General features: G+C 35.7%; 1 protein-coding gene across 1 annotated transcript; it reads right to left on the bottom strand.

Moving 5' to 3' along the window:
* Positions 1-371: 371 nt before the first annotated feature.
* LOC127841383 (golgin subfamily A member 7-like) lies at positions 372-23,380 on the bottom strand. Its single transcript, XM_052370191.1, has 5 exons — positions 23,235-23,380; positions 15,092-15,219; positions 6,132-6,284; positions 4,772-4,873; positions 372-3,681 (listed from the first exon to the last, which is right to left on the bottom strand). Exons 1-5 carry the CDS (start codon positions 23,236-23,238, stop codon positions 3,640-3,642), a joined length of 429 nt encoding a protein of 142 aa, XP_052226151.1. The 5' UTR covers positions 23,239-23,380; the 3' UTR covers positions 372-3,639.
* Positions 23,381-24,619: the final 1,239 nt, after the last annotated feature.

Below are 24,619 nucleotides of genomic sequence, written 5' to 3'. Positions count from 1 at the left end.
TAATATCCTCGCGTAACGTAAAAGTGGAAATTCTTGATTTGTGAGCATGTGCATCTTTGTATTGATCTAGTTATCAACGGAATGATAGAGATATTAAAAAAATAATCTGGGAAACCCCTCGCGCAAACCATAACATAGTAACGTCACGTCAAGAACAGCGCTATCGATTGGTCTTCGCGTTATCCAATTAAAATCGCCGATACATTAGCCTGTACCTGTTGTATATTATAGTCAACGGAGTCAACGGTTATATTCAACGGGGGACCAGTTAAGCACTGCAGTAGATGATCGAGTTAACCCCGACCTCACTTAATCCACTCGGAGTTGTCTCCCTTAAAATAATGTCGAAAAGGTCAATGACAAATTCTAGGGATACAGAATATTTAATCACAGAAGCTTCAAAATGTACACAAGATAACACAAATGTTGGAAACAAATGTACAATCAAAGGAAAACTTGTTTAATAGGAACGATGTAACGTGCGAAAATGTACAGAAATTAAATCGTTGAGAATCACAAACATGCAAACAATACTATACAGTCACAGATTTGTTTTGTTTTTAAGTGTGTCAGTAAATGCCTTTAATTGCTAGAATTGAACATCAAAACTGTAGAGTTCTACTTTATTAACAAGCATGTATTTAAATAAAAATAAAAACGTGTATCCCCTTTAGGACTCAAACCCTTGATCTTTGCATTTAAAGTCAATCAACTTACCCACTCTACTATCCAGTCTCATTTTCTCTTGAAAGTATTTTATACTTTAAATGCTGATTCACGTTTTGTAACAAAAAATACACAAGGGACAAAATTGTCTCAAAACCAGGTTTTCATTGTGAAAAAAAAATCTGATAAAGGGAGAAAACTCAAACTGAACTTTTGAAATGAACAAACAAAATTAACCCCCTTTGTAAGTTTGTTTTAAAAAAAATCTATTTTTAGTCGTGGCGACCTTGACATTGGAGATATTGACGTGATTCTTTCGTGCGACACACCGTCCCATGATGGTGAACAAATGTGCCTAATGATTTTAAAATCTCACAATGAATGACATAGTTATGGCCAGAACAAGCTCATTTATGGCCATTTTTTACCTTTGAACTCAAAGTGTGACCTTGACCTTGGAGATATCGACGTAATTATTTCGCGCGACACACCATCCAATGATGGTGAACAAATGTGCCAAATGATTTTAAAATCTGACAATGAACGACATAGTTATGGCCCGGACAAGCTTGTTCCGCCAGCCCGCCAGCCAGCCAGCCAGCCCGCATTCGCCAATCTAATAACCAGTTTTTTCCTTCGGAAAACCTGGTTAAAAACATACCAATGGATTCAATATTTTTGAATGTGTAAATCTCAATAATTTTATAAAATTTAAATTATGATTTTTCATTTACGGAAATGTATTTTCAGTATAAATTTACAGCATATGTGTTTTTTCACTTCCGGTGTTTTATGCGGTATTCTATTTCTTAGTCTGTGACAAAAAGTTGGAAAGCTGTTATTTCGATAATTTGTCAACACATCCATTAAAGTTTTAAACCAACTTAACCCAACTTTAAGCGTTTAACCAATCAATACAAAAATACATAAAGATATAATATTGAGAACAATTATGAATACAATTTATAGAAAGGACAAATTTGGAAATGCGGATAGCATTACGTTTTCATTTTTTCATCATTTTCAGAAAAGGAAAACACATTAATCTAACAAATTATTAAAATATTTATAAAGAAATGTGTAGTAATCGCATGCTCTCATAGAGTGAATCTGCAAGTCTGTAATAAAATACCTCAACAATATAGTTTGCTATTGTGGAAAGGAAAAGCTACACAAAATAAATAAACATGAAGTATCTATTATAACAATACCCCAGTGGAGGGGCCAGATGCTTGATGATGATGGTTTCCATGTTAAGGATGATTTAGCAAACAACTCACATAAGCAATGATAATGTTATCAAAAACGTGATGAAAACACACATCGCAGATTTCACTGAACAATAAGAATGTCTTCAAATAGGCAACATACATGTACAATCAAAACCTCATATACAATGCATACATGTATGCTAAACATATACTCCTGTTCTGTAAAATATCCTTTACAATAATAACACATTAAACTTAAAAGTTGTTCTTGACGATTTAATAAATATTTAATTAAAAAAAATATTACTGGTCTAATCTTAAAACATTATATTAATCCATGTATTATGACAGAAATAGCCAAATTGTGTCATTACCGCATTTTACAAGAACAAATCACAATGCCCAATAAATGTGCTTTTCTTACAAACATTTTGTTATAACATATGATGATGTATTATTGTTAAAAAAATGTGCAAAAATAAGAGTGGGTTTGACACACTTTCATAAAAATGACAGAAAAATGAAGAAACATGATTGCAGAATAAATACTCATTCATTTCAATGACTATGACAATCTATATATGTGGGACAATATGGTTGTGATAAAATATTGTCTTAATTGATGACCAGGTATAATCTACCAATTTAGATTTTAGATACAATGTATAATTAAACATGCTGGAAAAGGCATTATTTATTCAAAAATTTATAATAAGTGGCATTGAGAGGGTCATGTGTTAATGATACGGAAAAGTTGCAATTATTTTTCCCCAAACTGCAGATTTAATGGGGCAATTGCACTTTACCGGTACATAAAACCTTACACCTAACAACACCTAACACAACACCTACCACCTAACGCAACACACCTAACACATAATAATCCTTTTTATCCTATATATATTCTTAGTATCATGGGCTACCGCCCCCAAACCCCTGCTTTGTCGATAAAGTTAAACAACTGCGTACCAGTAAAGTGCAATCTAGCCGATTTACTATATGCAGATTTAAAGAGAATACTAATTCATGTATATCTGAAAGTATGCCATACAACATAACATTGTTTAATGATCCGAATTATTCATTAAAGTCAGGGACTTTTTTTTCATTCTGTAAAGGAGGTACTTAAAGATGTCCGCCCATATAAATAATATTTCCCGCTATAATTGCCTTTCATTTTAGCTTTATTTAAAAACAAAAGACAAATCTAGAGACATTTTAAATACACGTAATTCAAACATTTTTATCATACCAAGAGTGATCTAACTGATCTTAATTTCTTTTGTAACAATGCATTTGATTGATATTTAATATCAAAGTAGAATAAAATCAATAAATACAAATAAGCATGCTTAGCTGAAAAACAAATCCCCTTTCATATGAAAATCTCCATATACAGGGGTGCTGCCACCTCTCCCAAAGATGTTAAAACCAATATGAAGAAGATTTTTCTATTTTATTCTTCATTCCTTAGTTATAAATTGTTTCTCCCAAAATGCCCTAAATATTTTTTTCCACATAATAAAGAAACCAATATTCCAAGAAGGTTAAAAAGACTCTGAGAGTTATGATAAAAAAAAATGAAATCCCTATCAATAACATTGTCTCATGCAGATAGAACAATTGCTTCTGAATGTTGCCAGGAAGATATGAAGAAATCTCTCGAGGTTGTTCTTGCAGATGACAGCAATATTAACAAAGGACATGATGACAGGTGACCATCCGATAAACAAAGTTTAAAAACCAACAGAGAACATTTTGTTCATCTCCCGGCACTAGAGTCAGATAGCACACATATCTCCAGCTGAGTTCAAGGTCAAGGAAAATTCGAATCTTTCATGGTCTACTTAGAATGTCTTTACAATGTATTGTCTTCAACTGGTTTTACATCAAATAACCAATAATTAAATCAACAACAATCACCACCTAAATTTTAAAAACTTGATTTTTGCTAAGAAGAAAATTTCAAGAAATGATAAATCATAGAAGCAGAAAGTGTCATCTCTGATAAGCCTGTGTGGACTGCACAGGCTTATCTGGGATGACACTTTACGCGCATACATTAAACCCCCCTTTTCACAGAGCACAGCTCACATGTATTTTAAAGGTCCAAACTTAAGACAAATAACGACAGTACCATGATGAATATGGATATGCCCCACGAAAGAATAATCATCATGGCAGCATGCTTAGTGTTAGCTAAAAGCAGCAGGGCTTTCAATAAAATAAGATGCTAAACTGCTACCTTTGTTAGAACAAGAGCTGTCACTATAGGATGACATATGCCCCCATAAAAAAGCTTTTTTGAAACCTAAATGCAGATTTCGAAACCTAAATGTGGACCCTAAGTTCAAGGTCAAAGGGGTCAAAGTTTGTGTGCGTATGGAAAGGCCTTGTCCATAAACACATGCATACCAAATATGAAAGTTATATCTGAAGTGACATAGAAATTATGAGCATTTTTCAAAACCTTAACGCAAAGTGTGACGGACAGACAGACAGATAGGCGGACGGACAGACGGATGGAAATGCGATCACTATATGTCCACCTTCGGGGCATAAAAATCAGTGAAACTGCATGCTTAGATGACCCACAGTGTAAAATAGCCCTTAAAAATCCCAAACATTGTGATACTGACCCATTAAGATAAAAAGGAAAATGAAATTCCTCCCTTTAAAACTTAACCACTAAGAAAATTAAACTTAATTAAAGACTTTCTTATTAGATTCAAACTTCAAAGGTTTCATTTGCATCCCTTAGGTACCGATTTGCAGCAAACAGCATAAAACCTGAAAACACTGTGAGTTACTCTCGGGCTTTTCTGCTTAATGCTGTTTGCCATTTTCACTTTGCTTCCCAAGTGTGAAAGAGTTAAGATCACGGTAAAGGATACTACACGAAGTCCCCTTTCTACTGGGTCTATCAGCATCAGTCCCCGTGGGATGTACACATTCTGGTTCTGTTCATTGATGTATACACTAACTTTCTGTAGCATCTGAAAACACAGAAGGAATTTGAGAAATGAACAGAACTAGATAAACAAGCCGAACTTGCAAACCACCAAAGATCTTATCTGGACAGTTGCAGTTTGCGTTAACACTAACAAAATCGAAGCTTAAGAGATGTCCGATGAAGTAAAACAGTTGCAAACAAGACTGTTTGGTTATAGAATGCTATCTATCAAAGCTTATGTACAGTAAATGACATTTGAAAATGGGCATGTCTATTTTATTATGTGCTACACTAACACTGTAAAATTATTGTTAATTGGCAGTAAAATCATAAAACTTCAGTCCACTAGGAGTAAATTAGCCCTTGGCTCATTAATGTTTTGATAGAATTCTTATGTCAATGTTATCAAAAGTTGTATGAGGACAAATAAGCAAATGTGGTGAAAATGTTCTATTCTACTTCTAACCTTGACAATGTAGGATATGAATACAGTTCTTTAATCCTTACAAATCAGATATGCAATTTGACCAATTTGCCCGTGAGTAAAACATCTAATTAAATTAAAATCTATTTTAATAAGTTCAAACATGTTTTTACTAAAATATGGCTAAAAAACGTTTGAGTCAAGGGCAGCCCTGCATTTAGTCATTTCACTTACCTTTGAGCAGCAAGGAAATTGTTAAGTACCTTTTTGTAGTGTGTTTTTTTCATGCAGTTGTAGGATATGAACACAGTTCTGCAAGTACATTTTTGTAGCCAGATTTCATGCAAAAGAAAGACATAAATGCAGTTTCGTACGTACCTTTTTGTAGAAGGTTTCCATGCAGATGTAAGAAATGAATGCAGTTTCGTACGTACCTTTTTGTAGGTTTCCATGCAGATGTAAGAAATGAATCAAGTTTTGTATGTACCTTATCGTAGTGTGTTTTCATGAAGATGTAAGATATGAATGCAGTTTGGTACATACCTTTTCGTAGTGTGTTTTCATGCAGGTGTAAGACATAACTGCTGTTTGGTACGTACCTTTTCGTAGTGTGTTTTCTACAGATGTAAGATATGACTTCAGTTTGGTATGTACCTTTTCGTAGTGTGTTTTCATGCAGATGAAAGAGATGAATGCAGTTTTGAATGTACCTTTTCGTAGTGTTTTTTCATGCAAATGAAATATATTAATGCAGTTTTGTCCTACCTTTTCGCAGTGTGTTTTCATGCAGATGCAAGATATAAATACAGTTTCATACATACCTTATCGTAGTGTGTATTCATGCAGATGTAAGACATGAATGCATTTTGGTACATACCTTTTCGTAGTGTGTTTTCATGCAGATGTAGGAGAGGTACGCAGTGAGGCAGGCCAGACAACTCTCGCAGTACGTCATCCCACTCAGTGTCTCAGCCTCCTCATACATGGAGTTCAACTTTGACACCGTTGTCTGGAATGTCTGGGCATCAACCTGAAGGAAATGACATATTCTGCATAGAGTTCAGTTGTGTGTGTTTTCACTCAGTGTTGTTTTTTACCATTTTGGGAATGGGGCCGGGTCCCTTTGGATTGGGAAAATTTACGGTGTTTAATGTAAAATTGGGAAATTTGTGTTGTTATTGTTTAGCTAAACAAGAGCACCGCCTTGCGGGTGCAGACCGCTCATCTATTTTCTTTTTAAAGGTGAAGGGACTCTCATTTTCAATCACAAAGGAGGGAGGAGTGGAGTGAAGAGGGGTGTATAGTGTGGGGTTGTGGACATTTATTACATTATCTTCCAAAAAGCGAAAAAAAAAAAAAAAAAAAAAAAAAAAATCGGGGGGGGGGGGGGGGGGGGGTATAGTGTGAGGGTGTGGTGATAATTTGTGAGATGATCTTAAAAAAAAAAAAAAAAAAAAAAAAAAATCAAAAAAAAAATTTGGGGGGGGGGGTGGGGGGGTGGGGTGGGGGTATAGTGTGAGGGTGTGGTGGTCATTTGTGAGATGATCTTATAAAAAAAAAAAAAAAAAAAAAAAATTAGGGGGGGGGGGGGAGGGGGGGAGGGGGGGGAGGGCACGGGGGATGGTTTGGGTGAAGTCTATTGTGGTATGTCAGGTAAGAGTAGTTTCATCAAAGTATCAATCAAATCTAATCATAAATAAAGAAGTTATGGCAATTTTAGCAAAATTTAATAATTTGACCTTGAGAGTCAAGGTCATTCAAAGGTCAAAGTAAAATTCAAGTTGCCAGGTACAGTAACCTCATGATAGCATGTAAGTATTTGAAGTTTGAAAGCAATAGCCTTGATACTTCGAGTGGATCGAAACACAAAATTTAACCATATATTAAAAGTTACTAAGTCAAAAAAGGGCCATAATTCCGTAACAATGACAACCAGAGTTATGCAACTTGTCCTTTTACTGTACCCTTATGATAGTTTGTGAGTGTTCCAAGTATGAAAGCAATATCTATGATACTTTAGGGGTAAAGTGACCAAAACATAAATCTTAACCAAATTTTCAATTTTCTAAGTATAAAGGGCCCATAATTCCGTCCAAATGCCAGTCAGAGTTACATAACTTTGCCTGCACCGTCCCCTTATGATAGTTCATAAATCTTGCAAGTATGAAAGCAATAGCTTTGATACTGTAGGAATAAAGTGGACCTAAACACAAAACTTAATCAAATTTTCAATTTTCTAAGTATAAAAAGGGCACATAATTCTGTCAAAATGCCAGTCAGAGTTACATTACTTTGCCTGCACAGTCCCCTTATGATAGTTAGTAAGTGTTGCAAGTATGAAAGCAATAGCTTTGATGCTTAAGGAACAAGAGCACCGCCTTGCGGGTGCAGACCGCTCATCTATTTTCTTTTTAAAGGTGAAGGGACTCTCATTTTCAATCACAAAGGAGGGAGGAGTGGAGTGAAGAGGGGTGTATAGTGTGGGGTTGTGGACATTTATTACATTATCTTCCAAAAAAGCGAAAAAAAAATAAAAAAATAAAAAAATCGGGGGGGGGGTATAGTGTGAGGGTGTGGTGATAATTTGTGAGATGATCTTAAAAAAAAAAAAAAAAAAAAAAAAATCAAAAAAAAATTTGGGGGGGGGGGGTGGGGGGGTGGGGTGGGGGGTATAGTGTGAGGGTGTGGTGGTCATTTGTGAGATGATCTTATAAAAAAAAAAAAAAAAAAAAAAAAAATTAGGGGGGGGGGGGAGGGGGGGGAGGGGGGGGAGGGCACGGGGGATGGTTTGGGTGAAGTCTATTGTGGTATGTCAGGTAAGAGTAGTTTCATCAAAGTATCAATCAAATCTAATCATAAATAAAGAAGTTATGGCAATTTTAGCAAAATTTAATAATTTGACCTTGAGAGTCAAGGTCATTCAAAGGTCAAAGTAAAATTCAAGTTGCCAGGTACAGTAACCTCATGATAGCATGTAAGTATTTGAAGTTTGAAAGCAATAGCCTTGATACTTCGAGTGGATCGAAACACAAAATTTAACCATATATTAAAAGTTACTAAGTCAAAAAAGGGCCATAATTCCGTAACAATGACAACCAGAGTTATGCAACTTGTCCTTTTACTGTACCCTTATGATAGTTTGTGAGTGTTCCAAGTATGAAAGCAATATCTATGATACTTTAGGGGTAAAGTGACCAAAACATAAATCTTAACCAAATTTTCAATTTTCTAAGTATAAAGGGCCCATAATTCCGTCCAAATGCCAGTCAGAGTTACATAACTTTGCCTGCACCGTCCCCTTATGATAGTTCATAAATCTTGCAAGTATGAAAGCAATAGCTTTGATACTGTAGGAATAAAGTGGACCTAAACACAAAACTTAATCAAATTTTCAATTTTCTAAGTATAAAAAGGGCACATAATTCTGTCAAAATGCCAGTCAGAGTTACATTACTTTGCCTGCACAGTCCCCTTATGATAGTTAGTAAGTGTTGCAAGTATGAAAGCAATAGCTTTGATGCTTAAGGAATAAAATGGACCTAAACACAAAACTTAACCAAAATTGTCAATTTTCTAAGTATAAAAAGGGCACATAATTCTGTCAAAATGCATGCCAGAGTTATCTAACTTTGCCTGCCCAGTCCCTTCATGATAGTAAGTAAGTGTACCAAGTTTGAATGCAATAGCATTGATACTTACTGAGAAAAGTGGAACTAAACGCAAAACTTAACCAAAATTTGCAATTTTTTAAGTATAAAAAGGGCACATAATTCTGTCAAAATGCACGCCAGAGTTATCTAACTTTGCCTGCCTAGTCCCCTCATGATAGTAAGTAAGTGTACCAAGTTTGAATGCAATAGCATTGATACTTTCTGAGAAAAGTGGACCTAAACGCAAAACTTAACCGGACGCCGACGCCAACGCCAACGCCAACGCCAACGCCAACGCCAACGCCGACGCCAAGGTGATGACAATAGCTCATAATTTTTTTTCAAAAAATAGATGAGCTAATAAAATGGACCTAAACACAAAACTTAACCAAAATTGTCAATTTTCTAAGTATAAAAAGGGCACATAATTCTGTCAAAATGCATGCCAGAGTTATCTAACTTTGCCTGCCCAGTCCCCTCATGATAGTAAGTAAGTGTACCAAGTTTGAATGCAATAGCATTGATACTTACTGAGAAAAGTGGAACTAAACGCAAAACTTAACCAAAATTTGCAATTTTTTAAGTACAAAAAGGGCACATAATTCTGTCAAAATGCACGCCAGAGTTATCTAACTTTGCCTGCCTAGTCCCCTCATGATAGTAAGTAAGTGTACCAAGTTTGAATGCAATAGCATTGATACTTTCTGAGAAAAGTGGACCTAAACGCAAAACTTAACCGGACGCCGACGCCAACGCCAACGCCAACGCCAACGCCAACGCCGACGCCAAGGTGATGACAATAGCTCATAATTTTTTTTCAAAAAATAGATGAGCTAAAAATGCTTAAAAATTGAGGATATAAGCGTTTTCAGTATTATATTTACTAAGGTTGAACTTATATGGATGAGAGATAAACAAAATATCGAGATTTATATAAAATTTTTTTATTTTTTTTAAACCTTCCGTTAGGAATGTTAGCTCCCATTTGGGAAAAATAAATCCCTTTTTTCATTAGGAATGGGGCCAATGACCGGCCCCAAATTTGAATGATAAAAAACACTGGTTTTTATATCTATTTGTATTGTTTCATTGTTTTCAAAAGTTTTCATATGATCATGATGGTCATTTAACCAACTCTGGCTTAGCAATTTGCCACTAGCATAATAATGTACCCTTTACCAATTACATGTAGATAAGCCTTTTGAAGACTTTGTAGTCCTTTAGAAAGTTTCATTCAATTTAAGTCCTTTCTCACCAGATTCAAGTTTTAGATGCTTCATTTCCAAACCTTAGATACTGATGAGCAGAATGATGAGCAGCAAACAGCATAAAACCTAAGCAAACTGCGAGTTGACATGAATTAAACATTAGTCATTAACACTAGAGCTGCAACGAAAATGCAATGCGTCGATTCGATTACGATACCAAACCTACCAAATTCGATTCAATTATTTAACATATAGACATATATATACATAGATACATAAAGCTTGCTGTTTTCTGACTATTTGATACGGGCAGGTGAAGGTTTTATTTTTACCTGTAATTATGACGCGCGTGATTGGCTGCTTATTACTTTAGTCATTCAATCAATAAGCGCGTTACGGTCTACTTTCTGAAAAAGCGTCAAAACAAGTGTGACCGACAAATTGAAATTATCAGATGCGCCTAAGAAGCTAAAATCAAAAAGGTGGCAGTATTTTGGGTTTCGAGATGGTAGCCCTCCCGATAAAGCAAAGTGTAAACTGTGCTTCACGGATGCAAACATAACGTTGATTTAGCAAGACTAAGAGGTAGCACAAATGCAACTACTCATATGGCCAGCCAGAAAAGTAGTTATGTTTCTGTTGGGAATTTGTTGAGTTTATTAGAGAATGTGCTTTGTCCTACAGGTAACAGATGATGCTGTCACGGCTCCATGGTAGATGTGCTTGTAGCGGTTTTGGATACAAGTATGATAGTGATAATACTATCACTCCACTGATTCCAGATGTTATTATTTATTTGATTATTTTTTGTGTAATCAACACCATCTTCTAGTCAAAAGTTTTTTATATTAAAATTGAGTCCTAATTTGCTTTTCTTTTTTAATGTGTTTTATTGAAATATTGACATAGTTTGTAAGACAATTGGCAGTTTCTTGCAAAATATTTCTTACAAATGTTAATTTAACACACTTTCAACAGTTTTTAAAACACTGTTGAACCAACCAAACTATATCAAACAAACACACAATTTGACTAATGCCCACGTTATCTAGGTATGTGACACTTATGAAAAGAAATGTTTATTTTGAGGCAGAAGAGTGAATATATGATACAACTAGGTTTGAAGATGAATCGAATCGAAAAAATCGGTATCGGAGTGTCTGAAATCGAAATCGAATCGAGCTGTTGGTGAATCGTTGCAGCTCTAATTAACACCACTAAGTGCACTACTGTAACTGCAACCTAAGGTCAAAGAAAGAAGTCGCCATGGTGTAGCCATTGGGAGGTCACTGGTTCAATCTCCCACAAAGACACCAATTACTGGTTCTAGTCCCGGGAAACAGACTCAAGAGCATTTCAAATAAGCCTTAGGCTTTTGATGCAATCAAACTTAAACAAAGGCTGTTTGTAAAACATGCATGCCCCCCCATATGGGCTGTCCGTTGTAGTGGCAGCCATTGTGTGAATACGATTTTTGTCACTGTGACCTTGACCTTTGACCTAGTGACCTGAAAATCAATAGGGGTCATCTGCGGGTCACGATCAATGTACCTATGAAGTGTCATGATCCTAGGCAAAAGCGTTCTTGAGTTATCATCCGAAAATCATTTTACTATTTTGGGTCACCGTGACCTTGACCTTTGACCTTGTGATCTCAAAATCAATAGGGGTCATCTGCAAGTCATGATCAATCTACCTATGAAGTTTCATGATCCTAGGCGTATGCGTTCTTGAGTTATCATCCAAAAACCATTTTACTATTTCGGGTCACCGTGACCTTGACCTTTGACCTAGTGACCTCAAAATCAATAGGGGTCATCTGCGAGTCATGATCAATCTACCCATGAAGTTTCATGATCCTAAGCGTATGCGTTCTGAGTTATCATCCGGAAACCATTTTACTATTTCGGGTCACCGTGACCTTGACCTTTGATCTAGTGACCTCAAAATCAATAGGGGTCATCTGCAAGTCATGATCAATCTACCCATGAAGTTTCATGATCCTAGGCGTATGCGTTCTTGAGTAATCATTCAAAAACCATTTTACTATTTCAGGTCACCGTGACCTTGACCTTTGACCTAGTGACCTCAAAATCAATAGGGGTCATCTGCGAGTCATGATCAATGTACCTATGAAGTTTCATGATCCTAGGCCCAAGCGTTCTTGAGTTATCGTCTGACAACCACCTGGTGGACGGACCGACAGACCGACCGACCGACAGACCGACATGAGCAAAGCAATATACCCCCTCTTCTTCGAAGGGGGGCATAATAAATAGGTTAAAACAAGAAATGTGTCCACACGACAAGGATTCCCCCAAATGTAACTTTGACACTACATAAAAGCAGATTTCAAAACCTAAACACAGGCCCAAGGGTAAAGGTAACAGGGGTCAACATTTGTGTGCATATGGAGAGGCCTTGTCCATATACACATGCATGCCAAATATGAAGTATACATCTGAAGCGACACGAAAGTTATGAGCATTTTTTGAAAACCTAAACGCAGATTTCAAAACCTAAACGCGGACCCTAAGTTCAAGGTCAAGGTAACAGGGGTAAAAAAATGTGTGCGTATGGAAAGGCCTTGTCCATATACACATGCATTCCAAATATGAAGGTTATATCTCAAGGGACAAAGAAGTTATGAGCATTTTTGAAACCTAAACGCAGAGTTTGAAACCTAAACGCAGACCCTAAGTTCAAGGTCAAGGTCACAGGGGTCACATTTTGTGTGTGCATGGAAAGGCCTTGTCCATTTACACATGCATACCAAATATGAAGGTTATATCTCAAGGGACAAAGAAGTTATGAGCATTTTTCGAAACCTTAACACAGATTTTGAAACCTTAACGCGGACCCTAAGTTCAAGGTCAAGGTCACAGGGGTCAAAATTTGTGTGCTTATGGAAAGGCCTTGTCCATATACACATGCAATTTTTGTGGGTTTGGAAAAGCCTTGTCCATATACACATGCATACCAAATATGAAGGTTATAGCTCAAGGGACACAGGGCTTTCCTTTGACCCGAGCTCCCGGGTTTTGACGCTTGAAAATTACAGAAGACCCCTTTTTGACTCTTGAGAAAATTATGTCATGCGTCACATTTGACCCGGGGGAATATACCGACTTTCGTCAACGAGATCAAAAGTTGTTAAGACTAAGCGATAATTGGCTCGGGGCGGAGTATCTCATTTAGTACACGCTAATCGTTAACGCCCGTTTCCAATCATCGAAGCACAAGTCCACCCAGTAGGCGGAGTTTGGTTAATTAAGAAATCTAGTATTGAACAATTAAAATACTGCTGGTTCGATGACGCGTGTATTAACTTTCCATTATTTATCATAGCGTTTGTTATCAGCTGTTTGCGGAAAAGACGTGTAGCAAAAAAACCACCTAGTTGCAATAATCCAACTCCCAGCTATTGACCCTCTGAGCTGTACGTATGTACTCATCAAAGCTCAGAGCATATAAGAAGAACTATAAACCCACCAAAACAGAATGGACTCATCCGCGTCCGTTTTAATAATATTCAATATAAAATAATAACATCCATATCCACAGAACACCGTAAAGCATATTTTGAGATATTTCCAGAGTATGGCAGAATGTATTTCCAAAGCTGAATGCACCCATCACTGTTTTACTTCATGATTGCTCAGTTCAAAGACGCGCGAAAGTTATGCTGGCATATGTACTGTCTACAACGTCAAATTACACGCTTGGTATCAAAGTTGCTAAAAATAACTATAGAACCGATATAACTGACCTTGTGGCAAAGTGACAATTTTTGCATGAGCTAATTGATTACAAAATACATGTAGGCGTAATAATTGACCGTTTGAGAAGGCATAGAAAACGGCGTGTTTGTCGCACGTCTTCAGTGAAGATGGCACATGAAATAATTAAAGGGCGTCGGAATTTTTGATGGGATTAAATACGGAGGCACCTTTATCGGCGAGTAGAAATAATTTCCTTTTATAGTTTACCGATTTATATAGACTATTGTGTTTAGGTACCACCCGTATGTTGTTGTTTTTTTGTGATAGTCAGCGGAAATGGTTTTTTTTCACATTTTGTATTTCATTCTTAATTTAATAGCAACGCGAAACGGTCAAACAAAGTTATTGGATAAAGTGTAATTGTGCTTGTGCATTCGGAAAATGTCGCAGAGAAACCTTTTCGAATTCGGAATCGGTAGTAACTCTGAAAGTGTGTGTAAGACGCCAACGACAAAGCGTACTTTAGATCTAAATGACAGTGCTCATAACACCCCCAAACATGCGAAAGAAGAACATATGACATATTACTCTGCTGTATACATGAAGTTAATGTTGTATTAGAATACATGTTTTGTATTTATTAATCATTGAAATATTGTGTTTAAATGCATAGTGTTGTAGTGACAGTAAAATGTAAGAAATAAATGTTTACATACATGTATCTTATAATTTGTTGCTTTTTATTTATTATATCTCAGTAATTTGCTTAAATTGCAAAAAATCATTGACTCTCCTGCGTTATTATTAGGACTCTCAGAAGTTTGATTTTGACTCTTGAAAATATGGTCCCAAGAGTCCTTGACTCTTGAGATTTGAGGTCTAAGGAAAGCCCTGGGACATAGAAGTTATGAGCTTTTTTCAAAACCTAAACACAGATTTCGAAACCTAAACGTGCACCCTAAGTTCAAGGTCAAGGTCACAGGGGTCAAGATATGTGTGCGTTTGGAAAGGCCTTGTCCATATACACATGCATGCCAAATATGAAATTGCTATAGAAGTTATGAGAATTTTTCGAAACCTAAACGCAAAGTGTGACGGACAGATGTTCGGGGGCATAAAAAATACTGGTAAGAATCAGATTCAAAGTTAGTTTGCAAATCAAAATTATACCTACTTCTAGAAGAATCAATGATATCCTATCAACTGATGCTAAAGAATTGTTACTCTTGAATAATGAATACAATTCTATAAACAAACCTTTCCTTCGAGCTCATGGGGATATTTGTTCAGGAAGGAGAGTTGCGTCCCATTGGAGTAGTCTCGCTGAATGAACACCTTGGGACAGTGACTCACGGGTATCCGTGTTAAATCATCCATCTTCTGACCTGAAAAGGTTTACAAACAATTGTGCTGTGCTCTGTGAAAAAGGTGTTTTAATGCAGTTGCACAGGCTAATCAGGGACAACACTGTCTGCCTAAACTAAACTTTTGCTAAGAAGAGACTTTCTTTAAACGAAAAATTTCATACAAACGGAAAGTGTCGCCCCTTATTAGCCAGTGCAGACTGCTTAATTGTATTGATAATCTAAGATCTTAAAATTAACATGTTTATTTATAGATCTTTGTTTCACTGATATTGGATACAAATCAAACCTCTATTTACACACACAAAAGACAAGATATTGAACCATCAATTAATGTATCTACATAATTGTAACATTCACGTTGAGAAAAGTTCCATTTCAACTCTTTTTTTTTCAAAATTACTCGACGTAAATTAATGTCAGGACAATACTTCTGTACAGTGGAAAATTACCTCCATGTGTGGGGCAACTCACCCCAAAGCCAACTTGACCGCGGACAACTGGCCCTCAAAAATAGTCAACTTACCCTTAATCTATTGGAAAAGTCGGCCCAACATAAAGACAACTCGCTCAAATATATTTTTTATATATTTTATCCTTGCATAATTAAAATTATTGTACCTGAATATTTTTGTAAAGTTATCAAGGCGTGTATGTATTATTATAAATGAATACATGTGTACTTGATCAGTATTTTTATTAAATCTACATGTATTCTACATGTACATTGTACATGTATATTATACAGGTCGCCTGAAATGTAGTGTTACAATTTGTAGATACTTTAATTTTGTAAATGAAATATTTGTTAAGTTTGATGTATGATATTTGTGATTGTTGTAAAAAATGTAGTTTTATACTGTGTATTTTCATTTCATATAGAAAATGTTTGTAATGAGTTAATTGTTTACATACCTGATTGCTTTAAATAATAAATTGTAACTAGCGTTAATATAATTGATTTTTTTTCTTCAAATGAGCGCCTTTTACCATCTTGTTTGAAAATATGCAAATTGTTAAAGGTTCATTTTGCCTGCAAGCTTTTATTGTCTGTTTACAGATTTATTACAGAGACACATTGTATGATAGTTTGGTGCGATTAAAGGATAAAAGAATGCATCATTATGGGGTTATTTACCCTCGGGACTTCGGTTAAAAACCATTGACCGAGCACACTGCTTAACATAAAACTCTACGTTTAAGAAGCCGGCTATAATATGGTCAGCCCGATTTTACCGGGCTGTCCCATTTATAATACAACAATACATTGCAGTGTTAAACTTAATGCGGTGCTTCAATAAAAATCTATTGGTTTAAACATATCTGTACTTTTCTATTCAAAAAGCTTTAAAAAAAAACGCCCTATTCGATAAACTTAATGGACAATGTCTTGCCTAAAGATGTTAGAAAGCGGCGTTTTCATTGGTTGACAGTATTCAAAAGCCTGGCTCTGATTGGCTATCTCTTTTACGTCCGCGCAAACGCAAGTAGGTAAATCCATTTTGAGATGTAGAATTCACACAAAGAACGACCTTGAAATGGCGTCCACTCCTGCATGGACGTAAAAGAGACAACCAATCATATTGTATGGCGTCTGCTTTTTTGCACTTTTAAAATGTAAACAAAGCAGAATTTCATTAGGAAATGTATGAAACAAGAAGGAATAATTACATCCATTAATGCTTGAATATATTTGAATTTAATATGATTGGTATATGTCATTAAACCACTATGAAGATGTTATATTAATATTATTGTTATTACATGCATTATTATTATTATTATTATTATGTGTATTTTGTTTGTGTTGAAAAGAGAGAGAAGAGGAATAGCCCAATTTTTATAAGTATTGATGGTGAAAACACATACTATTTATTATTATATGTGGTATCATCATTACTAGACCCATTGTTCAGTATTTACTGCAACGGCTTGTTGGAGTCTTGAAACTTTGTGATCAGTGTTTTAAATGTCAAAATCCAAATAGGATAACTTTTAATATAATGTTTTTAGAAAAGAAAAGGAATACACGGATGTGTAATATGTTTGTAAAACAAAAACAAAGATTTTGAAAAAACTTGTGAATTGTCAAATTCAAATTGTCAAATTGTGAAATGTCAAATATTAACAATTCTTACATGCTTTCATTGTCTGTCTTCAGTTTTATAAATACGGCATACCCTATGACAGTTGGGTTTAATGCAAGAATAACTGTAAGTTAAACGAGCTTAATCAGACAACATTTATGTTTGCAAAGTTATCTTGTGGGCTTTCTACATATACCTGTATGTTGTGTCTGATATTACTATTTGTGACTTGAAATATGATAATTGCTAGTTTAGTGGTTTTCTCGTGCATCTGCTATGGCAGAGAAGCGTATAAATATCACATTTGATTTAAATAAATAGTTCCAATCTTAGTGCGTTTTTTATGTCGGATACCAGTCGTCGAAACTCGCACTAGTCCGACAGCAAAAAACTAGTTTTTTTAAATTCGGGCTTGTAGGAAATCCAATATTACAAGCCAGACGTGCTTGTACAATTCATTTAACAAAACAAGTTCGAATTTCATTTTCAATATTTGTAAACAAAGTTTTGAGCCGCTTAAATCAACAGCTGCTTATGTTTTAACACACTGCGCGCACGTGCCGGGCAATCAGCCGATAATTGGATTACTGCGCATAAAGCGCATGGTTTTGTGGTTCCCGGATTATTATTATGTAAAATAAATCTTTTGCGTTTCGTTCGGGACACAGAGAGTAATGGCCGAACAGTTGTCATTGAAGTACGTCGTTGAGGAATGCGAATCTGAGGTAAGTGTGATTGACGCATTTGTCAACTGGCTTTTTGTAGAATAACCTGGCACTAAATTGCTTATATATTTTCTGGTGGTTCAGGTTTGCTCTCTCTTTCACATGGATATATGGGTTACATTTCTGCTAATTTTTTACCTAAACTTAATGTATATATTTATAATTGTGATTAAATTGAAATCCGTGTGTGAAATTAATTTCTTCTTATTTCAGGATCCGAAAGAGGCTGGCTCAGATGAAGAGGAAGCTGACTTGGATGAGGATGAAATTAATAAGAGAGTTGTATTGTGTTCTAAGGATTGAATAAATGAATGCTTCTTTGGATGTTTTATGTTATGTTTATCTGCATTTTTAACAAAACTGTTTGGGCTAGTAAAATCTGACTCGGCTAGTTCAAATTCCCATATTACTAGCCCCACTTGCTTGTAGATTTACATCTAAATTTCAATGACTGGGATACAATAAATTTTTATGTTGAAAGTGTGTCTCTTTTGTGTTTCTGCCATGGCAAAAGTGTATACATTGTGGAAAGACAGTTGGATGGAGACAGCATCATGATGCTGTATCATTCGATGCTTGAGAGAGATGACAACACATAGGCTGGGTTTCTGGTAATGAAATTAAAATTATTTTTTGTGACTCCAATTATCCAGGTCAGACATTAGATGATTCCTTTTAACTTATGATTCTTAATTATCTGATACTTATTTTATCAGATAATCAAGCAATTTCCTTAAATCCGGTGACACATCAAAGATGTGTTTTACCACCTAATAATGATTATTAAACCTTGCAGATTATACATGTTAGAAGTCACTGAATCGACAAGAGGGGGAGAGTTACATGGAAATACATGTAGACTAATCGGAAAGTCAAGTGCAGTGTTATTTACAGACCAAATGCATCAATTGTCAGTATTTGAATGTGTGAAAATTGATAAATAGCATAAAGTATTAGAAATCATTTCTCATTTGTAATTGTATCTCATTATTAGAATAAAATTAACAAGGGACAAAATTGTCACAAAACCAGGTTTTCATTGTGAAAAAAAATCTGATAAAGGGAGAAAACTCAGACTGAACTTTTGAAATGAACAAAAAAAATTAACCCCCTTTGTAAGTTTTTTTTTTTTTTTTAATCTATTTTTAGTCGTGGCGACCTTGACATTGGAGATATTGACGTGATTCTTTCGTGGGACACACCGTCCCATGATGGTGAACAAATGTGCCAAATGATTTTAAAATCTCACAATGAATGACATAGTTATGGCCAGGACAAGCTCATTTATGGCCATTTTTGACCTTTGAACTCAAAGTGTGACCTTGACCTTGGAGATATCGACGTAATTATTTCGCGCGACACACCGTCCAATGATGGTGAACAAATGTGCCAAATGATTTTAAAATCTGACGATGAACAACATAGTTATGGCTCGGACAAGCTCATTTATGGCCATTTTTGACCTTTGAACTCAAAGTGTGACCTTGACCTTGGAGATATCGACGTAATTATTTCGCGCGACACACCGTCCAATGATGGTGAACAAATGTGCCAAATGATTTTAAAATCTGACAATGAACGACATAGTTATGGCCCGGACAAGCTTATTCCGCCAGCCCGCCCGCCAGCCAGCCAGCCAGCCAGCCCGCCAGGATTCGCCAAACTAAAAACCAGTTTTTTCCTTCGGAAAACCTGGTTAATAAATAGAATCAATTAAATATTTGTTCTTGTCTTAGACCAGAACAAACATTTTATTGATTCTATTTATTTATTTGTTGTTTTTTGTTATGCACACGTGATGCAGATGATGGCCTTCTGCTAAAATGTATGTTCAGGATATTTATCATAATGTGTGCTCAAGTAATATATATTTATCATGTGCTTATTTTATAAACATGTGCTTGAGTTATGATGTATGTACATCTATAAATGGTTTGTTGTTATCTGTTTTTTTGTTATGCACACATGATGATTATAGTAATAAACATATTAAAGCTTTGTTTTGTAGTTTCTTCTTTTACACCCCTTAGTGCAGACTTACAACAGGCAGTTCCGAATGCTTTGCTAAAACTTTGGCTACGGTTTATAAAATTTGGCTACAAAAAATTCCATTTGGCTAAAACATAAATTTTTGGGCCAGGGGAAGCCCTGGTCTATAAGAAATGTTTTAAATGATTGACAATATTAAATCGCCAACGAAAAGTCAATTCATTTGATGTTTCACACTTAACTAGATCTTTAACACCTATTTAAACTCATTTTTCTTTTTTTTCGTACCGGTACACAAAATTTCCCACTAATCACAGACAATCGCTTAATGTATCCTACATAAGAATATTGACATAGATATCAATGAGGTTATTTACATATATGCGAAAATACACCCTAGTAGGGTGCTGTTGCTAAACCCACGGTTGGGACAGTTAAGTGAGATTGAAATGAAATCAAAGCAAGTTTTAGCTGACTGTGAGACTGTTAGAGAGTTTCGGGCTATGTTTTATACTCTGTGCAATTGAGTGATAGATCTTTAACAAATCAGTTAAATAAAATCTTGTCTTTTTTTTGTCATTATCTTGCTGTAAATACAAAAATTGTTTTCATGCTCTCCCTCTCCCTGCTGTATTCACCACTAGCCTGATAACTGTTAGTATGTTCTTATTTATAGCATTTCTTCCGACTATATCCATCTGTGTTACGTATAAACTACGCAATTTTGTGCATTATAAAAAGGTACATTGATGAAAGTACATAAGGCGTGACATGCTCGAGAAGTGGTTGTCAAAGCCTTCAAATTCACTAACATCATGGAGCTTCCGCGGGCTTCCCCCCTGGACCCTGCAACCAACGGGGCCATATCAGCCCCCTAGACGCCCAGCAAATCTTTCAATATTTAAAGACCCCATATACAGCCTTCATACATGCACATACATATCCTCCAATTACCTTGAGTCGAGCCGATAAGGAAACAGCTAAAATAATTTCTGAATTAATTCAAACAATCCCACAATAAACGATGTACCTAAAAAGATTTATTTCATTCCCGTAAGATCCATGTCAAGTGTTTATTTACAGCGTGTTCAACCACACAAAGCCAATAGTTCCATACACACCCGCACTGACATACACTACGGCTACGCGCTTTGTTAACCTTGAGTCAAAGAGGTCACATCCAAAAAGCGAGAGTACTCGTTTGCAATAGGCATGAGGTCACCAAAACTTCGAATATTCGATTCACTGAACAAATTAAGAGTGATTGAAAGATTTATTTAACTTTTTTTTATTACTTCTATTTACCATTTAACAAGTTTCCGTTTTATCGGTCGATCTTCTTTTGAGCAACATTGACACGAAAAAATAAATAAAACTTCGGCATACATGTTACTATTAAAAGAGTTATCATCCAATCAGGACAAGGTAAACCCACTGAACATGTAAATATCGGCATGTCACCTATTTTCGCGATGAGCACGCACAGATTGTTTCATGCAACATTTTCTGGGAATCGTGAAAGGGTAAAAGAATTTTCTTTAAAATAAATCAAATACATGAAATTATGAGTTGACTCTTGCGCAGTGGTCTGCAATTTATGTGCATCTTTAATGAAGAGTACCGAACAAAATGCACGCAATAGGCATAAATTTTGATTATTTCAGTTGAAGTAAGATTTATAAATGCAATTAAACTGTTTTTTTCCTTATTTTAGTTGTGTCTATAATTATTTTCAAGCGTAGCTATGTTAGTCAAACAAAATACTCAGAGCGCATGCGTGTGACGTCATCACTAGAGCTGTGTTTTCAATGTAAACAAAGTGATCGACTTTGGGTCATGCTCAACTCAAGGTAATTGGAGGATACAAAATGTTTTTGTTTACATTCGCTTGTAGATGTCGGACCCAGGATGAATCAGTATTTTGTATTATTTAGAAACTCAGTTTCTATGCAATTACTCTCAGCCCATGCGTTCTCAGCCCATGCGTTTGACGTCATCACGTGACACTCGATCTTAATGTGAACTGAATGATCGATCAGAGCTCCAGATAAGGATTTGTGAAATTAGGAACAGTACTGCCACTGACAGAAAGAAAAGGAGTAACGCTGAAAATCAATTAGTACATGTACTACCACATCCCAATATACAGGTAGTACTGTATGACCCGTGTTCTTGGATGTTGAAAGGTGTATAACAGAAAATTTGCAGCAATTATAATAAATATATTTAGCTTCTTGAATAGTTACTTTATTCGGTTTTCCATTCTTAAGTATGATGCAAATACAACTACACATTAAAACTCATGACTAAATAAGTAAATAATCAGAAATGTCACTGTCTCATCTGTTTACCATCGTGTTTTCTAATGTTTTTAGCCACCGATGCAATCAACTCGTTTAATATCAGGGCGACAATGTATTTTTTTGGGTTACAGATTGAATGTCAGGATGGTTAGACGACCGTATGTAGCCATTATATGACAACAAAGTGTGTTTTTTAAACCGCTTTTGGTTTACCGGCCTTCCTTGCGCGCATACTTATTGTTTTTGACGGGTTAACAAGTTACCGGAAATCACCCGACAGAATAGACAATAATACCTGAACCCAGTCTACAATTTTTGGTAATTATAAATTAATGCTAAGTGCCGTTAGGTTAGAGACCAACAAATCACGCTGGGCTGACGCGGACGAATTGGTACGGCCAGATTTTTTTCGTAGATGCGTAAAAGGGATATTTAAGTCGTAATTGAACGTCCAGTTTATAAAAAAAAATGCGTAAACCTTCATGGAAAAGCCGTATATACGGCTGTATGGCCCTTATCTGGAGCTCTGATCGATACAAGGAGACGTTCGATATGAGGGAACTGTGCGATACTGGGACGATTGAACTTTACCGGTACGCAACACTTAACATCAAACGGCGTACCCTAACCCTTACCCATAACAACTAATGCAACACCTAATAATCCTTTTTATCCTATATATTTCCTTAATATCGGTGGCAACCGCCCACAAACCCCTGCTTTGTCGATAGTGGTAAACAATTGCGTACCGGTAAAGTTCAATCTAGCCTGTTATTCTTATGATTCAGATTACAACGCAAAATATTACCTAACCAATCAGTTTTGTAGAAATTATCTTAATAATCTACATAAATAGGTTAACTGCTTTTTTTTTTGTCCAAAACCATGAACATCGAATAACATTTCTCGAACAAAAACGCCACAAATCTTACCCATTTGACAATATTTACATGGAGTTACACCATTACACTTCGATATTCAATATCCGGGTTCTTGAATATGATAATGCATATGTAACAACGTACACGATTGGCTGCAATGACGTTTTTACAAACTATACGACTATTGGTCGTAACTGTTTTATTTTAGAATGAACGCGTAAATTGTTAAATACGTATCTAAAACTTGTTAAGCGCAAGAGTTTTATTAAGATCTCTATAAACGAAGTAACATATATAGAGAATAATAGGTTAGTGTTGATTATAGATCAGGTTTATCATGCGAGGCTTAGAAAACAAAAAGCACGAGCCTTGGCGAGTGCTTTTTCGTTTTCGTGCCGAGCATGATAAACCTGATCTATAATCAACACTAACCTATTATTCTATTTATCCCACTTTTTATTCAGTAAACTATTTTTATTTAAACAAAATAAGTTTTCATGAGTGTTTGTCGTACTTTGATAATGACTGTAGTGTAACCAAGGTCAGTGTATTACTCCGCGTTCCAAAAATAACCGCTGATCAAATAATCATTTTTTTTAATCAGAATATCGTTCTGTAACAAAGTGTCGAGCGTTATTTATTACAATTTTAATCATATTGAATTGCAAATCTTTAAGTTTTATGATATCAATATGGCATTAAGTTGTTATATACAAGGAACTACATTTGTTTACAACGTAGCCTAACACCACACACAATTCACTTTCGATATCAAACTATCGAGTCGATCACGAGGTGCACAATATTTCCTTCTTTGTTATAATATGTGGTTATTTCGTGACAAAATAACAAAGATTACTTGGATTTAAGCTAATTATATACATTAACATTTTGAATGTTGAAAGTGGCACCAAAGAATTGTGAGGCAAAGTTGTTCGAACTAGAGAAAGACATTTGCAAGTGAAGTGACTGGGTGGGGCGAACATCAAGATCAACTTGTTCGACGGTAGACATCGGTTGTCTAGGCTGCATTTCGGCCATAGTTTCAGTGCGTGAAGGTGAACAAGAGGAATCTGTTGGATTGTTACATTTACTGGACTGAGCAAGAATGAACACTTTTGCTGCTGTTCAACAGATATGTTGGAATAATTGGTTATGGACTGGACATGTTTGTGCCCTGTTATGGCCATGGTTTCAGTGGGTGGAATGTTTGCATTTCGAAGTTTTTGGACCAGGAATTTGCGAACTGAGTGGTTCGTTATTCTCTTGTGCTTGAGAAAGCCGGCGTCTTTTGCCATGGCCTTCAGCATCTGACCTAACTTGTTGACACCCAATTGTTGACGCAAGAATCACCGGGATGCAGTGTCATTTGTGCGTATTGCCAGGTAGAAAAGATGCTTTAAAGAAAAATCAGATGGACGCATATCCGAGAACAT

The sequence above is a fragment of the Dreissena polymorpha genome, chromosome 8 (genome assembly GCF_020536995.1).
Source record: "Dreissena polymorpha isolate Duluth1 chromosome 8, UMN_Dpol_1.0, whole genome shotgun sequence".
In the NCBI taxonomy this organism is placed as follows: Eukaryota; Metazoa; Mollusca; class Bivalvia; order Myida; family Dreissenidae; genus Dreissena; species Dreissena polymorpha.
This window is presented reverse-complemented; position numbering and strand designations above follow the sequence as displayed.

Coding starts and splice junctions, on each gene's coding strand:
- LOC127841383 (XM_052370191.1), bottom strand. Junction 4,874..6,131: donor TGAAAACACACTACGAAAAG/GTATGTACCAAA, acceptor CTGTGTTTTCAG/ATGCTACAGAAAGTTAGTGT. Junction 3,682..4,771: donor TAGAAAGGGGACTTCGTGTA/GTATCCTTTACC, acceptor CCTTGAACTCAG/CTGGAGATATGTGTGCTATC.